The following is a 21,940-nucleotide window of genomic DNA, read 5'->3' as shown; positions in this document are numbered from 1 at the left end:
CTCCCTCGACGAAGAGGAGCTGGCCGGGCTGTTTCCCCAGGACCCGGAGGAGCCCATCTTACCCGGGCCCCTCACAGGGAGGTTTGGGACGGCCCAGTTGGAGGACCCCAACCTAGCCAACGCCCTTCGGCAGGTGGCCGCCGTAGACGGACGACCACTGGACGGGGTAAGAGACCTCCCTCCCACACATTTCGCCATATATAACGGGCTCCTATACCAGGTAGTAATGAGGGACGGGGCCCCCCTCAGGTTGTTACTGGTGCCACGTCCTTTTATACCCTCTGTCCTACAGTTAGCCCACTCCCATCTCCTAGGTGCCCATCTAGGAGTGGAGAAAACCCTGGAAAGGGTGAGGGCCAGGTTCCACTGGCCCGGAATAAAAAAGGCCATCGAAGATTACTGCCGGAGCTGCCCCGAATGTCAACAAGTGGCCCCACAACCCCATCACAGAAACCCGCTGGTGCCCCTGCCGATCATCACCGTCCCCTTCAGCAGGATCGGGATGGACCTAGTGGGGCCCCTACCCAAGACCAACAGGGGACACAGGTACATCCTGGTTATTGTTGATTACGCCACCCGGTATCCCGAAGCCATCCCCCTACGCTCCATGGCCACCAAGGGCATAGCCAGGGAGCTTGTGATGTTGTTTTCCAGGGTCGGAATACCGGAGGAGATTCTCACCGACCAAGGGACCCCGTTCATGTCTAGGATCATGAAGGACCTGTGTGGCATGCTGAAGGTGACCCAACTGAGGACGTCGGTGTATCACCCCCAAACGGACGGCCTAGTCGAGAGATTCAACCAGACACTGAAAAAAATGCTGAAAAAGACCATGGACCAGGACGGTAAGAATTGGGACCAACTGCTGCCATTCCTTATGTTCTCCATTAGAGAGGTGCCCCAGGCGTCTACAGGATTCTCGCCCTTCGAGCTCCTGTACGGTCGACGACCCCGGGGACTACTCGACCTGGCCAAGGAAGCCTGGGAACACCAACCCTCCCCCTACCGCACCATGGTGGACCACGTCGAGGAGATGAGGGTGAGGATGGCATCACTCTGGCCCATAGTCCGAGAACACATGGCCGAGGCACAGGCGGCCCAAGCCCGCGTGTACAACCGGGGAACACAACCCCGAGTGTTTAACCCAGGGGATCGGGTGTTGGTCCTGGTGCCCACGGCGGAATGTAAGTTTTTAGCCCGATGGAGGGGACCGTATGAAATTATGGAAAAATTGGGGCCGGTAAACTACCGAGTCAGGCAACCAGGTCGAAGGCACCCGACGAAGATCTATCATGTTAACCTTCTCAAGAAATGGGTGAGTAGGGATGCCATGCTCTGTTTCTCTCTCTCTACAACCCCAGGAAAAACGGAGCCCGTCGAGGTACCCGTGGGAGAAGAGTTGACCCCCCGGCAGAAGCAGGACGTCCGGGAAATGGTGGATCGGTTCCGAGACGTGTTCTCCCCGGACCCCGGATACACCACACTGGTGCAACACCGGATAATCACCGAGCCCGGGAAGAAGGTAAAACTAAGGCCGTACCGCATCCCCGAAGCCCGCCGGGGGGCGATAGAGAGAGAGGTACAGAGTATGCTGGAGGCCGACATCATCGAACCCTCGACTAGCGAGTGGTGCAGCCCTATAGTGTTGGTTCCGAAACCAGATGGCTCAGTCAGATTCTGTAATGATTTTAGACAGCTCAACGCCATCTCAAAATTTGATGCCTACCCGATGCCCAGGGTGGACGAAATGATAGAGCGCATCGGGAGGGCCAGATACATAACCACCCTCGACTTGACTAAAGGCTACTGGCAAGTGGCAGTGGCCCCCGAAGACAGGGAAAAAACGGCCTTCACTACTCCCATGGGCCTGTACCACTATAAGAGGCTGCCGTTCGGTCTCCACGGAGCCCCCCCCACGTACCAGAGACTGATGGACCAGGTACTTCGTCCCCATCGAGAATACGCGGCAGCCTATCTGGACGACATCGTCGTACACGGGGAGGAATGGGGGGCTCACCTCCAAAGACTGGACGCAGTCCTGAAAGCTCTGCGAGGGGCGGGGCTGACAGCCAACCCCAAGAAATGTCGCCTCGGCCTCCGGGAAGCTGACTACCTGGGGTACACCATCGGCCGCGGCTGCGTCAAGCCCCAGGTAGGAAAAGTCGACGCGATCCGGGAGTGGCCCCGCCCCCGCACAAAGAAACAGGTACGAGCCTTTATTGGGCTAGCTAGCTACTACCGACGTTTTGTTCCCCAGTTCTCTGCCCTTGCAGCGCCCCTGACGGACCTCACCAAAAACCGGCTGCCAGATCGGATCGTCTGGACGGCAGAGACCGAGGACGCCTTCGAGAAGCTGAAGGAAGCACTGTGTTCCGAACCAGTGCTGGTGACCCCGGACTTTACCCAACCGTTGGTGGTACAGACGGATGCCTCCGAGACCGGGGTGGGTGCCGTCCTGTCCCAGCTGAGGGATGGAGAGGAGCACCCAATCACGTACGTAAGCAGAAAACTGTTACCTAGAGAAACAAAATACGCCACGGTCGAGAAGGAATGTTTGGCCATCAAATGGGCTCTGGGGGAACTGAAGTACTATCTGCTGGGACGGCACTTTACCCTGGTCACGGACCACGCCCCCTGGTATGGATGTCCCGAGCGAAAGACAATAACGCCAGGGTCACCCGCTGGTTTTTATCCCTTCAGCCGTATGCTTTCTCTGTTGTCCACAGATCCGGGGCCGCTCATGGAAACGCGGACGCCCTGTCAAGACGGGACGCCCTAGGTTCCTGGAGCAGTCCTCCCCCCAGGTCGGATTTAAGGGGGGGGGTATGTGGCAGCCGGAGGGGCAACCCCAGAGGGGCAGTGATAGAGGGACGATATTGCCTGACATGGAGGCGGAGCCCCCATGTCAGGGAAGGGAAAAGAGCGCCAAACCACCATCAGCCCAACAAGCAACACCTGAGGAGGAGAGACGAGGGAGCGACCACACCCTATCAGAGGAGGAGGAGGGGACTACAAAAGGGCCCAGGCAACAGGAAACCGGGAGAGAGTAGGAGTGGAAGAGGAAGCAGAAGAAGTAGCTAAACAGAGAAACCCTTGGAGAAGACTGCCTTACCCCTGGATCACCCTGGAACGTCTGACTACCCGCCCGGCTCACGACCCCTGCCTGTACGACTACCCTGCTCCTGCCCGCGCCCTGGACCGTCTGAGGAATACCCGCTGTGCACCGACCCGTGGAATTGGACCCCGACCCTCCCTCTGGAAAACGGACATTGTGTTCTTGAGTGTCTATCCTACCTCTTTCCCCTCTCTACCTTCAGTAAAAACCTCACTTGAACCGTTTATCTGCCGACTGGTTGTGTTTATTGGTCAGTGTTGTCGTGAAACCCCCTGTCCACCCCGGGGGCTGTCACAATATATATAGCGAATCGTTGTGACTTCAGACAACTGCTTCTTCGTGAAGTCCGGGTTCACAAGTAGCAACTCTGACTTTAAGTGGCGTTCCATTTTTCTTTATCCAGTAGGAGGAGGAAGATGTAGCATAAGACTCATACTGCACCGTGGCTGCTAATTTACATACATTTACATAATCCTGTTCGGATAAAGGCAAATATTGTCAAACAAATGCACTTAAATGAAGCCCCGTCTTCCTTTTATGAAAGGCAACTGATATTACTCAGTGTATAACCCATAAATCAAGTGAGAAGTAGAGTCATTTTCCCATAGACTGCTATACGATTGACTTATTTTTGCAACCGGAGGAGTCGCCCCCTGCTGGTTATTAGAGATAACGCAAGTTCAAAGCACTTCAGCATTGGCTGCACTCTTCAGAACCGGAGGTTGCCGCCTGCTCTCAACACATTTGCCTTCAAAACAACCAGGGACATCAACGCAACGATACCGTTCCGTTGCATCCTCAGCATGCATCTCCTTATCGTGTGAACACATTCTGGGTGAGCTACTAAAGCACAGACCGCTCAGTCAGAGGTGGAGACAACACAAGAGGCTCAGAAACACAGAAGAACAACATCGGCTCGGGGTCATGTCTTTGTGACCTCGTAAAGCCAAGTCAAGCCAATCTGTCTCGTCCAGTAACAGGTGCATCTGATGCTTTTTCTTTTTTTTACGGCAGACTCTCACTGACCACCTGCCTCTCCCAGAGCCCTGCCATGGAAAACAGCATTGTTTTTCTTTATTGGAACATTGCTTTGTCGCTGGCCTTTTGATGCTGGACAAGAGAGACAGACCCGTCGCCTTCTCCAAAGTCAATATTTGCTAAAATTACACAAAAGCAGGACGAGATGGCAAACCGGGGAGTCGTGGCCCGGGCAAATGATGCAATACGATGGTCATCTACCAAACCAAAAACAAACAAATGGACACATGTTTTAATAAATATGAGCGTGACCATTGACACAAGAACATGGATTAAAAGGTGCTTTGAGACCTCCACAGCAGTCTCTGAAAAGGCTGTTCAGTGTCTCGTCCATCTTCAGCGAGCAGGTTGGAGGTAGGGAGCGACAGTCCCCGGGCACTCGCTGCCAAGTCCTGTTTGGGTCACTTGGCTCTGATGCAGTGTGACTGACTGAAGAGACTCCAACTGCCCTGCGCCACCTTTAACTCTCCTCTCCTAGCAAGGCTTTTCCAATTTAAATTAAAAAAGGGGGGGGGGGTCTGTATGTATTACACTGCCTTGTGCATGACATTCAATCAGGCTGCTTGAGATATCCTTCTTTTCCAATTCCAACACAATGCTCCTTCAAGATAAGAAAACATTTTGAATTCAATAAGGTCATCTGTTACTCCTACCTCACGCAGGCTTTTCTTTTCTAAACCTTTGAAAGGCTGAGTCAATTCTGGCATCTTCAAATGAAAAAGGATCCACTCAGCAGAATCAGCAGAATACCTAAATGTCAATGGAGTCTATTGGCTTTGCAGAGAGCGATACAACTGCTTTAGTTCCCCCTTTGGGAGGGGCTGTGTGACGATGAGGTAAAGCATCTGTGGACTTCAGTTTTAATGTGCCCAAACTTGTGCCGACTGCCAGCAAGTAAACAAAGCTGAAGCAAATGAAACCATTTCTTGGCAATGACACGTTTGATTTAGGCTGCAATCATAAATCCATGTTGGCAGATTTCAGATAACTATGATGTAGAAGTCACTTGAACCGCGGATGGAGCCGGCTACAAAAACACTTTATTGATGATGCGAGCGTTAATTGAAGCATCTGTTTTCTCTCTTTAACGATGTGCACGGACAGACAATGACTGAGCATGGAACTCCGGTGAGTTGTATTTTTCAGAGGCTGAGAACAGCAGTAGTTGTTGTCACCGGACCAGCTCTCTGATCATCTTTCTCCTTCCCAAAGTACAGAGGTCGTCGGGACTTTGTGTCCTCTTCTCGTCCTCGTTTAAGCACATATTTGCATCTTTGACAGAATGGTATCCGATGGCTGTGGGAGGGCTGTGTATCCATATGTGCTGTACTGTATGTTTGGCTGCATTACTGGTTGTTGTTTTTTTACCCGAGAGACAGGAGCATGCTCTTGGGAGCATCATGCTCCATATGGTGACTTCAGAGGGCCGTACCTCCCACAGCATCTCACTTCTGTACAGCGTGTCGCTCTTATGGCTGCGGCCAGACATGAACTTTGGCGTGAAAATAAAGTAATGAGTCTGGACGGGAGTTGAGGTTTAAGGCTGCGTGTGTGTGTGTGTGTGTGTGTGTGTGTTAAGACCACAGAATGGTAAATCGAGGGATGCGTCAGTGTTGCTGGAAGGCGGAGCTTATACAGTGTTCTATTTGGTTCACTGGTTGCGTACAGACAGCTTTTATTAGCGGCTAATTGCAGCTTTTAAAATGAGATGTATAGATGTGAGATTTACACTACACGGCCAAAAATGTGCAGGCATCTCATTCCATAAAGATATGTGGATATAGTTTTGGCCATGTCGTGTATCTTTACATGTCACATGTTTTAATGCATCATACATCACAAATTCATGCGTGTGGTGCAATAAAATATGGTAATTTTATCTCATTATAAATTGTTCTCTCTTAACTGTTTTTGTGGTGCTGTAACATATCAAATCACATTAAACTGATTTTGTCTCTTCTTACCGTGGCACTACAGCTGATGGCTGAGTGGCTTTTGTTCATATAACAATAAGTAATTCGCTGTAATAACCTGCTCTAAATCCAACAAAGTAATATAGTCGTGTGCTTGTGGAAATACTGCAGGACTGTGAATATTCAGCTGCCTCTCAGGACAACAGCGTTAGCGACCACAGCTAATATAACAAAGTATTTTGATGCATTTACTTGTGATTTAGGGAGAGACAGTTCAGAACGTGTACACATAATTGAGCTGGCACTCAAATCTGGCTAAACGAGGCAATATTAAAAAAATAGGTTTTAGGAAATTTGCAAGGAAAGACAATCCAAAAGCTGTTCCCTCTTTCCTTTCTACGACACTGTGGTGAGTCCAGGGGCCTAATACAGCCAGAGCTCGGATTCATCTGCTTCCAATTGGAACGTATTAGCTCAGAGCAGCCTTAATGTACCCCCTGTCGCTTAGGTTTCATCACTTTCATTCACCACCATTACAGTCCCGGGCTCAGTCCGGCTCATCCTGCACATCTTTTGCCTAGTTCTAGCTCCGTCTTCTTCTCTGCCTTTGTGTGCTTCTTCTACCTCTCGCTCTCTCTCCGTCTCTTTGTGCTTCCCTCGGCGGACCCGTCAGTTCACCGGGCCATGGTGCATTCTCTACATCACGACAACTGACAAAATTGCTCCAATTATGCTTTTGACAATGCTGGAGTAAAAAACACAGAGGCTCCAACACAGGTCTGCTGGTTTAAAATCAGCAACTGCACACAAAACGTGACATTTTGACATCCATCTTCCTCAGAACAAGAGGCCCTGTAGCGCTGCCTTGATACTCGGCTCCATTATAAGAGGTCTTTCAATTAGCGGCAGACTTATTATTCAGTTTCATAGCCTCTGTGTGCTTTGATAGGTACCATCAGTACAGCAGGGAAGCTGCAGACAAATGCCTTTTACAGAACAATAAAAGTGAGGAATGTGTGATATGAAGTTGACCTCAATAAGTACAAAATGTACAATTTTGAACATGAAAGCCGCAGTTGGCAACTTTTATGAAAAATAACTTTGACACAAGACTTTGTTCCTGCACTGCCTATTTGTCGCCTCAAAAGGTTTTCAGAAACATATTTTAGTTATCGTTTAGCTGTGAAATGAAAAAAGCCTAAATCAAGCACCGACCACCGGCAACATTTTCCTGCTGCGTTCTTTGTTCAAATCCCTGTCTGCTCATGTGGCTCTCAACACTTTTGAGGTATGCAGAACTTTCAAATGTGAAATTAAAACGGTCATCAGGAAAATGGGTATTAAAGGAATATCTTTTTCAAAACAAATAATCCTCAATTGGGGACAAGAGGATTTTTGGGTCAATGGTTAAGGTGAATCTCCATATTAATGCAAGTATATAATATCCCCAAAGGTGGCCATGTCTTTCCAAGCAAGAAAGAAGAAAACAGCCCCGTAGGCCTTCAGACTCCAGCTCTTTTCTGTGTCTGGAGAATGGAAATGATCCAAGACCTGATTCAGTAAGTGAGCAGAGTTCTCTCATCGTTTATTATCAACTTCATAATCTGACTGCAGGTGCAGCATAAGTGCAAAGAGGAGATTGTTGAATTCAGATATAATGAAGTGAGCTGATAGAATTGAGAGCTCGTGATTATAAATGATCTGAAGAGCGTGCCCGTCTAACTGATGGTTTTAATAATTCGCCGTCCCAATCACAGTCCTCCTGACTCATGGCCTCGTGTAACTTGGCGAGATATATTATGCAGGCAGTGCAATGTGGCACATGTGAGTCTCCAGTGGATTCCTGCAGGTGAGGATGTGTGTCACAGAGTTTATTGCAGAGGTAGCAGGAAAGAGTGGCGAGCGAGTACCTGCAGCCATGTCAGGGCACCGACTGCACAGAAGGGAGTAAAAACAACATGACTTCCAGCATCACTCCTTTTATAAGTCCAGTTCACATGAAAGTGACCGAAGTCTCTGCCTGAGGATCTCAAGCAAAGTCACGGTCCTCTTTTAAAATCCCTCCAATTTATCTCCGATTGTAATTATAATATTTTGGATCCATTATGAACATTCTCTTACTTATAATTATTGCCACCATTATCTGCCTTCAGTCTTATTCCCATTTTGATCACATCTGGCCGTGCCTTGAATGCACCAAACAGCTTTTATTACTTCCCTCATTACCTACGAACCCTTATTGCTATACCTACCTACCTACTCTCTCCCCCTCCCTCTCCTCCTCTCCCCCCTCTCTCTCATCTGTGCAATTGTAGCCCTGATTCATAGTCAATAAAAGTAGCTGGGGATCAAAATCGTTGCTCTCCTTTTTCAAAATCAAGTGTCGTGTTGGTCCGTCCACCACTTTGGTCTGTGCTGAAACACAGACACATTTTTGACAGATTGCCATGTAATGACTTTCCCTCTTGTGCCACCATTAATGCAAAAGCACCACGTTATGCAAAGCACCACGGGGGAAACACACACCTGAGACACGACAACGCTCCAACGCTAATCTGTGCTGTCAAACACACAGATACACAAACTCAGTGGCGACAGTCTGTCTCCCTGCAGCCCAGGGCCGTGTACACTTGTTTTCTCACTTGCACACACGAACGCACATAATCAGGTGAATATCATGAGGTGGGAACAGACTAATGGAAGACTGAAGGAGGGACGCAGCAGTGAGGGATGAGGGAAGTAAGATCGTTTCAGTTCTCTCAGCTCTTACAGAGAGACAGAATAAACTTATCCGAGACTGGAGCAAATGGGCTTTGTGGCGAAGTGAGTATGATGTGTGATAAGGCTGGGAAGATGGAAGTGAAAATGTAAAAATGGTGCAAGAGTCCAATCTCTATTCTTGTAAGATAATACCGGTATATGGGTCTATCTGCTTTTCTTAACATATAAGCCATCCATCAGTCCAGGTAACACGTTCAACTCTCTATAAATCCCGGACATTTGTGCAAAATTGGCAACGTGAGACGTAAAGACATCAGTTTCCCAGCAGATTTAATTCTATTCTTAAAACAGTGTAGGTGTAACAGAGTAACGGGGAAGAGACAGTCTGACACCAGGCTGTGTCTCAGATGAATAAGGGGCTCATGGAAAATTTGATATTGTACACGCTCTCCGTAAAAGCATTTTCTTTCTTGATCAGCAAAGGTTGGGCTACGTCTTCTACGATGATGCTACAATTAGGAGGTTTATTGTCGTTCTGTTGGCCTTTTGCCATACAGCTAAATCTCCTTTTGGATTAAAAACGAAGGCTGAGAGTAGGAGTGGGTGCTAGCAGGCTGGTGGCAGCTTGTGCAGAGTGCTGGTGCAGACATGTCCACGTGATGTGCAGAGCTCAGGCCCTAACCTGATTAGGACCAAGCCAAGACCCACTCAATTAATAGGTCCAATTGACTCGTTTAGTCCCACACAGCTGTTGCCTTTTATAGGAAGCACAGCGGCAAATGAGCATTGATTGAACTGTGCATGAAGTCTTCAGATGACTCATTGTTTCCTCAGTTTCCTCCGGACTGTAATTTTCACATATTAGCAAGTATAAAATAATGATTCTAATGAGACCTCTGCATGAATTCACTGATTGCAAAATGAACAGAAATGAAAAGCAATTTGCAGGGTGCTGGGTCGACGAACAACTGTTCCATTTACAAAGTGTTTGTGCGCGCGTGTGTTCTTTTTCTCCTGCTGTTCTAAGAGGTGTTGGCTACAGCGGTCGTCATGAGACCGGTCTATAAATACAGATAACTGTTCTCCAAGTGTATGATTCAGAAGCTGTGACGTTAAAACTGCAACGTGATGCAGCGCTTAACGTCAATACTCAAAAGGTGATCGATTGGCAGCACATCTGTTGCCTCCACGCAGCTCAACATGGCGACGGCTGAGCTGGCGGCTCGCAGCCAACAGTGCAAACAGCGCTGACGAAGCTAACGGCGTTAACCTGGGAGGGAAACGGAGGGTGGGCGCTACGCTTCCACCACAACGCTGGGAAACTAAACAGCGTTATCAGCTGCTGACAGACGAATTGATTGAAATGCACAACAGCAAGGTCTCCATCAGCTGATCAAAGACCTTGTTGGAGCCGTAAGACTTGAATGCAGGTTCAACAATGTTTTTGATGAAAATTTAAAATCCTTTTAACTTTTAAATGCATATATTTGTGGATTTCTATTACTTATATTTAAAACCAAAAAGTATTCGTGTGTGCATCAGATGAAAATAAATATGTTTGTGAATCCCCCCCCCCCCCACAGAGCATTATTCACTGAGAAACAAAGCTTCCATCACCTCCACAGACAGACACATAACTGGCCTCCATTCTCCCTCAAGTGTCTGATTTAATGCGATGTACGAATATCTCACCATTCAACAATGAAGAGAAGCCCACATAGCTGCATGTTTGTCACAACTCGACCCGTAGCGGCGTCATATATAGACATCCCAAATCCCCCCTCCTCCCACCAGAGCAGCTACACCACATTCTCCCATCATGCACACACACTCCCGCCCTCCCCACCCCCACAACCTCTCATTTCACCCACGCACCCCGCTCCTCTTCATCCTCCTCCTCTGACAAGCAGAAAGGCCACGATGAATTCTTGACACACGTGTGTTAATTACAATGACTGCAGATGGAGAAGTGTAATTATCAGCACCTCGGCAAATGGAAGGCCTTTGTTTTAGCCAGTGAAAGAAAAATAGCTCGGCTCAGACCACTTCCAGACACGAAGACAATCTACAAAACATGATCATTCCCATCCTACTGTATTTGTGTGCGAGCATATGTGAGGGGGGGGGGCATGAATGCATGCAGACTATATGACGATAGTGTAGACCTGAATTATTTGTAGCCTCTTTGTTATATGACACTTAACTGCGGAGACATGGGTGTGAGGATTAAGGATATACAGCACAGAGAAGCCCCAGCAGCAGATCCAGCAGCAACAACTCACTTTGCATATCAAAGTCAGAGCATTTAAATGTCCTGTGGACAAAACACAGAGGCACCATTGCCTCTGTGTTTTGTCAGTGTAGTTAGGAGAGGACTTAGAAAAAAAAAAAAACCTTGCGTGAGATCGGGATCTGCCTTAAGGCGCCGCGCATGATGCACGGTCGACTAATCTTTTCCATCATGCTGCCAGGCGTAACTGGTTTTGGGGAGACACAGACTCCCATCGCCCTGAATAATCAGTGCAGACGATACCAAGCACAATATAAGCATCTCTCACCCGCCCACCTACCCAGCAGGGGCCCAAACACACACGGGCCGCTCATCGCATCTGTTCACAAGACACCCTTGCCAAAGATCTCTCTCCAAAGCAGTCAAATCAGGTGATTCTCAAACTAAAGGTGCGTCTCTCTCTCCTCTCTCTCTCATTTTATGGTGGAGATCAGAATACAACAGACTCATCTATCAAAAGCTTTGAGTTTGATCTGCAACCTTTCTGGTGAGACTGGTGGAGTAAAAGAGACGATGGCTTCACTCTGGCCATGTGTGCAAAACGGACACAACGGCCACAGTGGTGCACAAAGGAACTGGAGGAAGTCTCTGGTCATAAAAACGACAACAGTAGGCAAAAATCACAGCTGGCAAAGTCTATAAACACCTTTGATTGCATGCGTATGTGATGTTTATTTGTGCTTCATTGTATGTAGCCCATCTAGCTCAGACAGGTGCACACTATATCTTCTGAGTAAATGTGCCCTTACTGCGCAGGCTGAAAATCTTTATAACTTTTAAACTTTCATGAGAATATTCCTGTATGCATGCAGCTCCCATAGTTTGTCTTCTTCTCTCATGTATATACATGAAGTATCTGAACTGTGTGTAGTGAGGTTCGCGGGAGGGCTCCCCTTTGTTACTCACGGGTGCCATCGAAGCGGGTGGCGATGGTGTCCAGGAAGGTGTTTTGCGGGGCCAGCAGCCCTCTCATCACCGGCATCCTGCTCCGGGTGGACTGGGTCCTCCTGCCTCGGCGCCCCGGGGCCGCGCTTGACTCCTGCGCAGACCCGAAACGAGGCAGGAAGCGAGAGGTGCCCGGTGCGCATCCCAGCCCCTGGAGAAGCGCACCGATCCGAGATACGCGCGGTGACTCCACCTTGGCACCGCGGGGGTTGTGACCATAATCAACCAAGCGGAGAGCGAGTAGTAACCGTGGGGATGCCCCTGTGCACCTTCCGACGGTTGGAGAAAATAATTAAAACGCCAGTGTGCGCTCGCAGAAAGCAAGTGCGCTGGAGAGAGCTGTGGGGATGGATGTGGAGCCTGCAAGTTTTTGGTGCTGATGGCGCGTGCAAGCTCCTCCTCGACTCTCTCTCTCTCCCGTTTCGTGGTTATCGTGCCACAACTGAGAGCAGATGCAGAGTCACGTGACGCCTCCCAGGTCTTGCCAAGCTCTGGTCCCGTTTCAAAGTGGAGCTGGGAGACAACAAAGAGACGGTGTTTTGGAAGCCAGTGGCATTTCCCCCTGATGATCTCCGAGTGAAAGAAAAAGTAGATCCAATGAGCGTTGATCGAATCAATAAAGTCCGCAGTTTGCACAAAGCAAAGACCGTGCAGCGTCTTTTGAAGTCACGGCTTCACAGAGTAAAACACAAGAATCCCACTTTACTGCATGTTGCCCGTTCAAATTCCCGGAGTTACACATGAATGTGGAATGAACTATGTGAGAAGGAGGAATTGGCTTTAAGATTTCCTCGGAGGACCGTAACATGATCGAGTCCTCCGCGAGCTCCTCGCCTCTCCTCAGGACCACATGGTCTCAAGCAGTTGGAGATATCAGGAGGTTCGGTTCTTATTGCGCAGTGAGATTCTGCCATCTGCTAGTGACGCAGCGCAACTCGTGTTCCTTTTTCCAAAAGGGAAACTGGGGCCATATAGTGTAAAGGAGTTCATGTTAGTCTCTGGGTCTATGGACACGTAATGAAGCTGCAGTTTCCAGCCTGCTGTCTGCACCACACGAATGTGAATTTGGCACAGAGCAGAATGAATTGGTCATTTACTCACTATAGAATATGCATTTGAATAATTAAAAAAAAACACTTGTGCATAACAGGTTAGACCAATGATTAGACTGGCATCCCCCTCTTAAGAGGCCCAGTGTGTCACACGAAGGTTATCCTTGCTGGTACGAACAAAGTTGATGTTTTTATGTTTTAACGTCACACGTATAAAACCACATAGGTTATTTGCTTTTCTTTTCCACTTAGGAAGGCACTCAGACAACACAGTTATGTTCACATCAAAACACAACAATGTCTCTTATCTATTCATCCATCTTTATAAAAACTCAAATGCAATATTGAAGAGAACAGCTATAATACACCTTCTTGCGCATTAGAAGCAACACAAACAGCTGCGCACAGAGAGAAGAGGGGAAGTGTTTGACTCACTTTTTGAAGTCCACTGTTCTTCATGGTGGCCAACAACCACCACATAGTTCCCACTACACGTTGGTTCTCCATCCCCGTCCAACCAGGCCCAGCTCAGTTTCTGTTTCACTCGTTTTTAAGCAGCTGCTTTTCAACCAGAATTTCAGAAATCCACTCTCCAACAAAAAACCACAGTAGCAACGTTATAAAACGTTCCAACTCTCCCGGTTGTTGTATTTGAATGCCAACGTCGTATCATTTCAGTGACTATCCGTAATGTTAACTTAATGAAGTTACGAATCAATGGAAGCCAACTTCACCTGGCTTCCCTCTGACGTGACGCCCTCATCGAACACGCGGACGTTTACCGTACCACCTGCAGGGGGCGCCCTTTTTCTGGTTGGTCCATTTCTGATGCCAATGGGGAATTTTTTATTGGATTTGGGGTTGTTTCAGAAAATAAGCTCTGTGGCAAACATTTGTTTCTGAAGCTTACAGGTTTTGATCAACAAGATAATTCTCACAATGAACACCTTTTTTTTTTACAACAAAATGAGTGTTCATGATGAGCCACTTAGTGAGAAACTGTCTTTTTAAAGACACTGACTCCTTATTCACCTGGGCCTTTTTGATTTCTGTTTCTAAACAAATAATTGGGTCCATAGAGCTCCCCTACCTTTCCGAAATCCACTTTGATGAGGTGTTATCATTCCCCTGGACTCCATATAAAATGTTAATATGTCTGTAATCATTCTTTCCATTATCTTACCTACATGGGATGTTAATTAATGCTGTGGGTCTATAATTTATTGGGTTTGATGAGTCTTTGCCTGGTTTCCTAATTGGGATAATCACAGCTTCTTTCCGAGAACTAGTAGTCTCCATACTCCCAAACCTTATTTACTTAAAAGACAACAAGCGGATGTGTTCTAACTCAAAATAATATATTTAGATTCTTTAAGGTTGACAAATTATGTTGTTGTTCTCTAATTCTAGTATATACACGTGGTAAATAAAGCTTATATCTTATTGTTATATTATTTTAATCAGACATATTTTACTTGACAATAATTTGATTTAGTAATACAAAATACATACAGATTAAAATTAAATAACCCATTTATTAAAGGTTCATGTAAGAGTGTGGAAAGGGGATTACACAAAATCCATTTTTAAGTAATCACTCAGAATCAATGAATCTCGGATAGCGCTATATATCTCGGACCAATCAGTGAGCCACATTTGCAGACTCCGCACAGACAAATCACGCCCCTCCGGCTTGGTGGGCTTGTCTGATTGGTGGTTCGTTTTTTTTCTGCTCTTCTCTGATTGGCCAATATTTCGTGAGGTCGGGATCCGGATACCTGCCGCACCTCTGCCAGTATTCATCACTTTCCCCTCTCATTCGGGCGTCATTCCGCTTCCTCTACCCGTCTCTGACTGTTCCGTGGACCTTTAAACCGAACGAGGTAACTTATCGATACATTAGCTAACCGCAGAATGAAGTGGTGGCGACGTAACGTGGCACTGACAGGGAAATGTAATGTGCTGCTCGACTCTTATCTCATTGCCTCGATACACTAGTTAGCCACAGTCGTGCTATACGGTGGTCAACAAGGCCCATAGTCTGAGAAAACTCCTTCCTGTGTTCGTGGTATTTATTGGGAGGCCTATGTTTGTAAAAACCTGCACGTCATACGCTGTGTTGACAGGTTGCATTCCTCGTCTGCGTCTGGCTGTTCAGCAGTCCCCTCCCCATCATGCGACGAGTTGTACAACTTTGAAACTGTCGTAAAATACCAGCAGTCAAGTGACCGTTCATTACGATTTTCACAGAGAAACGAGGATGAACATTTAAGTCAATAATAGAATAAGATGAAGGGCACTTTAAGTTACTCTATTAATGGCTATTAATAGGTGTGTTGGCATTGGTTAGGCTTATGCTGTAGGGGTTTTGTTTGGCCCATGTTTAAGAGGATTATGGAGTGTATCAGGTGGGGTGCTGGTCTGACTACTCTTACTGGATGCGTTGAATGAATGAATGAATTCATTCATTGAGTCTGCAGTGTTATGTAGAGCGGAACAACCACAGATGTGCTTTTTAAATGATTGATTGTCCGGTTACTTGTGTTTTGTGCAATCATTTAACAATTTACTATATGATGCCAACAAAAGTATTTATCTTCGTTATTTTAGCCGAATGAAATCCCTGAGAGAGATTGGTCAGGGACAGAACACGTCAGAGATTGCGTCTGACGTGTTCTGTCCTTCACCCGTCTCTCTTTCTGTCTCTCTTCTCTGCTGTCGTCCTCCGTCGTCATCCTAAAGTCTGTGTGTTTGTCCCCTGTGTGTCGTAGGACTCAAACATGTCTCAGAAGATCAAGTCAGGCTCTGTGGTGGAGATGCAGGGAGATGAGATGACTCGAGTCATCTGGGAGCTCATTAAGGAGAAACTCATCTTCCCGTATCTGGAGCTCGACCTGCACAGGTGAGTACGCCTCAGTGTGACGACCACAGGGCATCCAGGGCACCGGAGCTCCACTTTGTCTCTCAGCTGCTCTCACGTTCCTGTGAATCACAACTGATTGGTTACATTTTGTTACCCAAATCATTTTCTCTAATTGGTGCATCTGTTTCTTCATTTTGACCTTGTTGCTCCTCTTATCTCCTGCATGGACTTTGTTCAGAGTTGTATGTTATTTGCATGACCTTTTTTATGTGAAGTTCAAGTCCCTATGTCCCCCCCCCCCCCCCCCCCATCCGTCATAACGAATCACATCTTCAGGCTTCAGTGGGGAGAGGTAGCCGGCACTTTGGACTTAGACTTCCTTTTTTAGATAGATGTGATTACATAATCATCACTTCTTGTGGCGCGTCATAAAAAGTTAATGATTTCTCGCAGCCGTATGTTCTTGTAGAGTATCATCTTGTTGTGGCTTGGTGCTGTGGGGAAGGGAAGGAAGAAAGTGGGTGAAAGGTCACGGCTGCTTTCAAACAATGGCAACGGGTTTCAGAGACAGCTCGTACTTGAAGGGAGTGATGAGCACCGAGCTCCACCTAGCTGTATACTTCCTCATCTTACTGGTTTGTTAGGTTCCTTTTGTGGAAGTGTAACGAGTGGACCAACTTTTCCACTTATCTTAGCAGCCAGTCTTCATTGCACAATCGATTCCTTGTTTCCTTTGTCTTTGTGTTGCTGGCTGGTTTTGCAGATCTCCTTCTCTCTTGTGCGAGTGCCCGGCCTGTACAGAGCACAGTACTGTGAGAGAAGTGGGGCAGGAGGCTAATGGCTGTTCTCGATGCAGACACTGTGTCAGGTCTTCCATGAAATTGTAATTAGCGGAGATGTGGAGGGAATAAAGCCCCGGTTGAGTTATTATTAATGTCGTTTGTGTCCTTTGACACGGTGATTATGTTGCACATTGCAGCCAGTGTGCTGCAACCTTCACAGATTAGCTTGTAGCCAACTAAACCAGTGGCATATGTTCACTTTCAGTGCTTAGTTGTGCTCCAGGATGTTTGTGAAAGTGAAGCACAGATAACCACTGTCTTTATGGCGTCCCGTGCCTCTGCTGTCTCCATGTCTGGTCCATTTCTTCTCCTTACGTCTCTGCTTCTCCTCCTACTTAAAGGCACACAAATATGAATCCTTTGGACTACTGACTAAAATATCTCTGTAGCATTTAGTATCAAAACATGTCGAGTAACAGGAGCTGCCAGTGAATGTGTGACAGGTTGTTCGGCTTGTTTATTCACCTTTTGGATCAGATATTTTCAGCCTGTCTAACTTTTGACAACATTTTACTAACCGGAGGCCAAGTTATTTATTCACATGTCTGTAGAATTAAGACATGTTCATAAGGCTGAAACTAAGTATTGAAAAACAGTATTGTTTTGGTATCGTAGGAATATTAGTTTAGAACATTTCAACACATTTTCAGGACATCACGGATGCTGTCTCTCCGGTACTTTTAAATCCCAACCCTAACCCTCTCCGTGTCCTCCTGCGAAGCTATGACCTCGGCATGGAGAACCGGGACGCGACAGACGACCGGGTGACGGTCGAGGCGGCGGAGGCGGTGCGCCGCTACAGCGTGGGCATCAAGTGCGCCACCATCACGCCGGATGAGAACCGCGTGGAGGAGTTCAAGCTCAAGCAGATGTGGCGGTCGCCCAACGGCACCATCCGTAACATCCTGGGAGGCACCGTGTTCAGGGAGGCCATCCTCTGCAAGAACATCCCCCGCCTGGTGCCTGGCTGGATCAAGCCCATCATCATCGGCAGACACGCCCACGGAGATCAGGTACGCTATTGGTTCACGGCTTTGAGTTTAAATACTATTCAACTGCAGGACTACAGATGAAAGGAGCAACGGTAGCTGTGCAGCACTCGTGTGAGAGTCTTTATCTATGTGCAAAGACCAACACCTGTTATTATCTGACAAAACCACAACTGCTGCTGAAGCATAATTAGCTGTGACTGCTGGGCTTGCGGTGAATGCTTGTATGAGCCTGGACAAGTAGCAGCAACGCCGCACAACTAAATCATGAGTGAGCGCTGTGCCAGAGTCAACAGTCCTCTCTGCAGAGAGTTATGCAGGTGAAAGGTCAAATGGCTGCTTGTTACATAGTATCCCGAGGATGCCGGAGGTATTCGTATTATGTACTCTGCTGGTGATGACAGCCTGGTCCTGCCACGGTGTTTATGACTCGGGCATTGTCGTTTGACCTCCCTAAAGCTGCCTGTAACGGCTGTGCGGTTAAGTAAACGGCAACGTTGCAGCAGTATTAACCTTTCTTCGTGTTTCTCAATGTGCTCCCCACAGTACAAAGCCACAGACTTTGTGGTGCCCGGGCCTGGGAAAGTGGAGATGACCTACACACCCACAAACGGAGAGCCGGTTAAATATGTCATCCATGAGTTTGAGGGTAAGAAGACGTCCAGCCCGCTGCACCGTCACGCTCCCAACACACAGACACACGAGCATCAGTCTAAGGTGGGAAATATCATAAGGTGTGTCAGTCAATACAACGAAGCTGGACTGGCAGCACATTTAGCGTTGTGTTCACATTGCAAATGAGGGAAAAATAAGATACGGCTTATCTATATGCGTCAATCCTGTTCCTATTCACCTGTTGGATCACTCAAACCCAACCACTGTATGTGACCGTACGATACTTAACGTGTGCGTTTGTGTCCGTCCAGGCTCGGGTGGTGTTGCGATGGGGATGTACAACACGGACAGCTCCATCACAGACTTTGCCCACAGCTCCTTCCAGATGGCTTTGACCAAAGGCTGGGCTCTCTACCTCAGCACCAAGAACACCATCCTGAAGAAGTACGACGGTCGCTTCAAAGACATCTTCCAGGAGATCTACGAGAAGTAAGGACTTTTAAATCACATGCACACTTTCTCTCTCTCTCTCACAAGTACACACACTTTTATACTGGAGATCGCAACTTTAACGCACTCTCCACCTTCTCGTGTGTTCCAGGGAATACCGTGCTAAGTTTGAGGCCAAAGGCATCTGGTACGAGCACCGTCTGATAGACGACATGGTGGCCCAGGCCATGAAATCTGAGGGAGGCTTCATTTGGGCCTGCAAGAACTACGACGGAGACGTACAGTCTGACTCCGTGGCACAAGGTCGGTAGAAACGACGCACTCTCATCAGTTATGTGAATAAATATGTAGAAACAGTCTTAGAACTCCTGCAAAACTGAATCATAATAAAGAAAGTAGAGAAATGGTCTGTCGTTAATGTGCTTTCTGTGTGACTCTGTTTCAGGCTACGGCTCCCTGGGTATGATGAGCAGTGTGCTCCTCTGTCCTGATGGACGCACAGTGGAGTCTGAGGCCGCCCACGGCACAGTGACTCGCCACTACAGACAACACCAGCAAGGGAAGGAGACCTCCACCAACCCCATCGGTACAAACGACATGAGCGTTGACCCAGACACAACCTCAGAGGAAATCCAAAAGTTCTATCAATGTGATCTTAATTTATAACGCATGCGTTGTGTGTAATATAACGTGTCCTCCCCTTCTCTGTGTGCTTGTGTGCTGCAGCCTCCATCTTTGCGTGGACGCAGGGCCTGCTCCACCGGGCAAAGCTGGACAACAACGCAGAGCTGCGAGTGTTCTCTGAGGGGCTGGAGGCCGTTTGCGTCGAGACCATCGAGGCTGGTTTCATGACCAAGGATTTGGCGATCTGCGTCAAAGGCCTGCCAAAGTCAGTCTCTTCGTGATCTAGCGCTCAATTTATTCTGTGTTTTTCCGCGTCGGGTGTCCCCGCTGTAGATGTCTAGAACAGAGAGTTAGCATTAGCATAGTGAAAGTCGTGACCGCTACCATGGTGGAGCGTTTGCAGTTTTTGGATGTTAACGGGACCCTAGAGCTTCCTCCAATTATCTAGCAAAAAATCCCACGAGATATTATTGTGTTTTACAACCACTAATGCTGTGTCAGCCACTGTCAGTTACAAGCGAACAAACAAGATAAACAAGTAAAAGACGGCAACTTAATTTACCATAGTCGCCAATTTTGGTGGACAACAGACTCCTCGGGGTCAAACGTGCTGTGAGATTGGCATGTTTGAATATTCACACATAAAGGCTTTCTCAATAAGGGAGAAAGAGTGAATATGCTTCCAGCTGCTTTTCAGAATTTATTTTCTACAATGTCTGGAGGGGAACATTAATTACAACACTTCCTGCTGCTGTGTCACAGTTAAAGTCGCAGTCAATTCTTCTCACTAGAAGTCTGCGCGAGGTGTTGAGTTTGTAATAACTCTGTAATAACCATCTTCTTGTTCTTTGTCCACACTGAGTTCTACTTTTGATTTAGGCGACATTCTTCAGTGCTGCTACGTGGACAAATGAAACTCCGCACCTCCCAAAGTAACGTTAAAGTATTCTAAATCGTTTCTCCTTCGTCTCTGTTTGCAGTGTGAAACGCGCCGACTACTTGAACACCTTCGAGTTCCTGGACAAGCTGGCAGAGAACCTGAAGATTAAGCTCGCTAACCCGCCCAAACTGTGATCTCACCTCCCAGCCTCAGCTGTTAGACACACACACACGCGCACACACGCACACACACACACACACACACACACACACACACACACACACACTGAAACATCTACAAAGTTACGGGAGTTCTACCGGAGTTTACGCTGGAGCAGCAAGGAGTGTGCCCAGGTGCTCCAGGAGGTCTACAGACTGAAACCATGTCATTCCCAGGAGGAAGGGGGAGCGGAGGTCTCTGATCAGTGTAGGCCATCATCGGTAGTACACAGCCATACGCAAACATTACCGGCCTCCTGACCCGATGGCTCAGTGACCTTTGATTGCACTTGGTCCGCTGACGTGAGTGTGTTGTCAGTAGTTGTTGGTGGTCTGTGCGAGGGAGCCCCGGGACCCTCGCTGCCTTATTAGTTTTGTGTCAAAGTCATCGGTTGATTCTTGCACTGTCTTCACAATACCTCAAGCTACATTTGATGTTTTCGTGCCCGCTAAAAACCACAGCAGGAGCACCGTCGGCCTGTTCTCTAGTTTAACCCCTCGGCATGGTGGTGGATTGGCCACGCGTACCATGTTTTACTGTTTTGCAGCACCAAACGTTCATTTCTAGGACTCTTCTTGCACAACTTGTAAACAAATACAATACATTCCTTTTAGATGTAGTTGTCTTGTTGATGTTACTTGTCAGTTGTTTAAGAGGTGTATTTCTTTGTCCTGTGTGTGTGTGTGCGTGGCCATCCAGTATGTCCTGCCAAGAAGTTCTTCAGTCCAAATATAACTCGCAATAAATCGTTTTTTGAGGAAATATTTGTCTTGTCTCTCATGTTTGGATAAATTTCTATCTCTGAGCTGAAGGCGACGTCTCCAGATATCTTGTTCTGTCCGACTAAAGATATTCGGTTTTACGCTCATAAAAGAAGCTCATCCTCACATTTAAGAGGCTGGAAACGCCAAATAATTTGCATTTCTGCCTTTAAAAATACATCAAATGATTCTTTGATTATCAAAATAGTTTTTATAGTATTTATTTATGTAGATGGATACTTACTAATGTGATAAAATATGAAAGTATGTGTACTAAATATTACACTGTACAGTCATAGCTCCACAGTAATGCACTGTGCAAGCCAGTAACAGTGTATTCTACAGTATAAATGCTTAAAAATGAGTGAATAGGTCACAGAATTAGCTTTGCATTGAGCAGTAATTCAGGAATATGAAGAATACAGGAACAATGCGATCGGTTGGGAATTGGCAGTTGTATTATGCCATGTTGTCATTTATTCAACATCTGTTTTTACCAGTAGATGGCGCTATTGCATTAAGGCCCTCCCACCGTCCCGTATTATGCCCATGTGATGACCGCACTGAGAACAGCACATCAACAGGACAGCAGCCCTGTCAGTCACACAGTATCTCTCAGTGGA

The 21,940-nt window shown here is 47.3% G+C and overlaps 2 protein-coding genes across 2 annotated transcripts in view; one reads left to right on the top strand and one right to left on the bottom strand.

Annotated features, from left to right (window-relative positions):
• kcnh3 (potassium voltage-gated channel, subfamily H (eag-related), member 3) overlaps positions 1-12,212 on the bottom strand; it is a gene marked incomplete at its 3' end in the record, with an annotated part of 87,397 nt that extends 75,185 nt beyond the window's left edge. The window contains exon 1 of the mRNA XM_079277311.1: positions 11,984-12,212. Coding sequence (XP_079133437.1) covers positions 11,984-12,059 — 76 coding nt within the window. The 5' untranslated portion in view covers positions 12,060-12,212. The remainder of the gene's footprint in view (positions 1-11,983) is intronic.
• Positions 12,213-14,848: 2,636 nt separating this feature from the next.
• Positions 14,849-21,290, top strand: idh1 (isocitrate dehydrogenase (NADP(+)) 1). Its single transcript, XM_079277721.1, has 9 exons — positions 14,849-14,957; positions 15,846-15,976; positions 17,501-17,792; positions 18,315-18,417; positions 18,695-18,872; positions 18,985-19,136; positions 19,279-19,419; positions 19,560-19,722; positions 20,438-21,290. The coding sequence occupies exons 2-9, from the start codon at positions 15,855-15,857 to the stop codon at positions 20,529-20,531; spliced, it is 1,245 nt and encodes a 414-aa protein (XP_079133847.1). The 5' UTR covers positions 14,849-14,957; positions 15,846-15,854; the 3' UTR covers positions 20,532-21,290.
• Positions 21,291-21,940: the final 650 nt, after the last annotated feature.

Source organism: Melanostigma gelatinosum (genome assembly GCF_949748355.1).
Source record: "Melanostigma gelatinosum genome assembly, chromosome: 10".
NCBI classification, from domain to species: Eukaryota; Metazoa; Chordata; class Actinopteri; order Perciformes; family Zoarcidae; genus Melanostigma; species Melanostigma gelatinosum.
The sequence above is the reverse complement of the archived record's forward strand: the minus strand, read 5'-3'. Positions and strand labels throughout refer to the sequence as shown.

Coding starts and splice junctions, on each gene's coding strand:
- idh1 (XM_079277721.1), top strand. CDS start 15,855: ATGTCTCAGAAGATCAAGTCAGGCTCTGTGGTGGAGATGCAGGGAGAT. Junction 17,793..18,314: donor GACACGCCCACGGAGATCAG/GTACGCTATTGG, acceptor TGCTCCCCACAG/TACAAAGCCACAGACTTTGT. Junction 19,723..20,437: donor TGCGTCAAAGGCCTGCCAAA/GTCAGTCTCTTC, acceptor CTCTGTTTGCAG/TGTGAAACGCGCCGACTACT.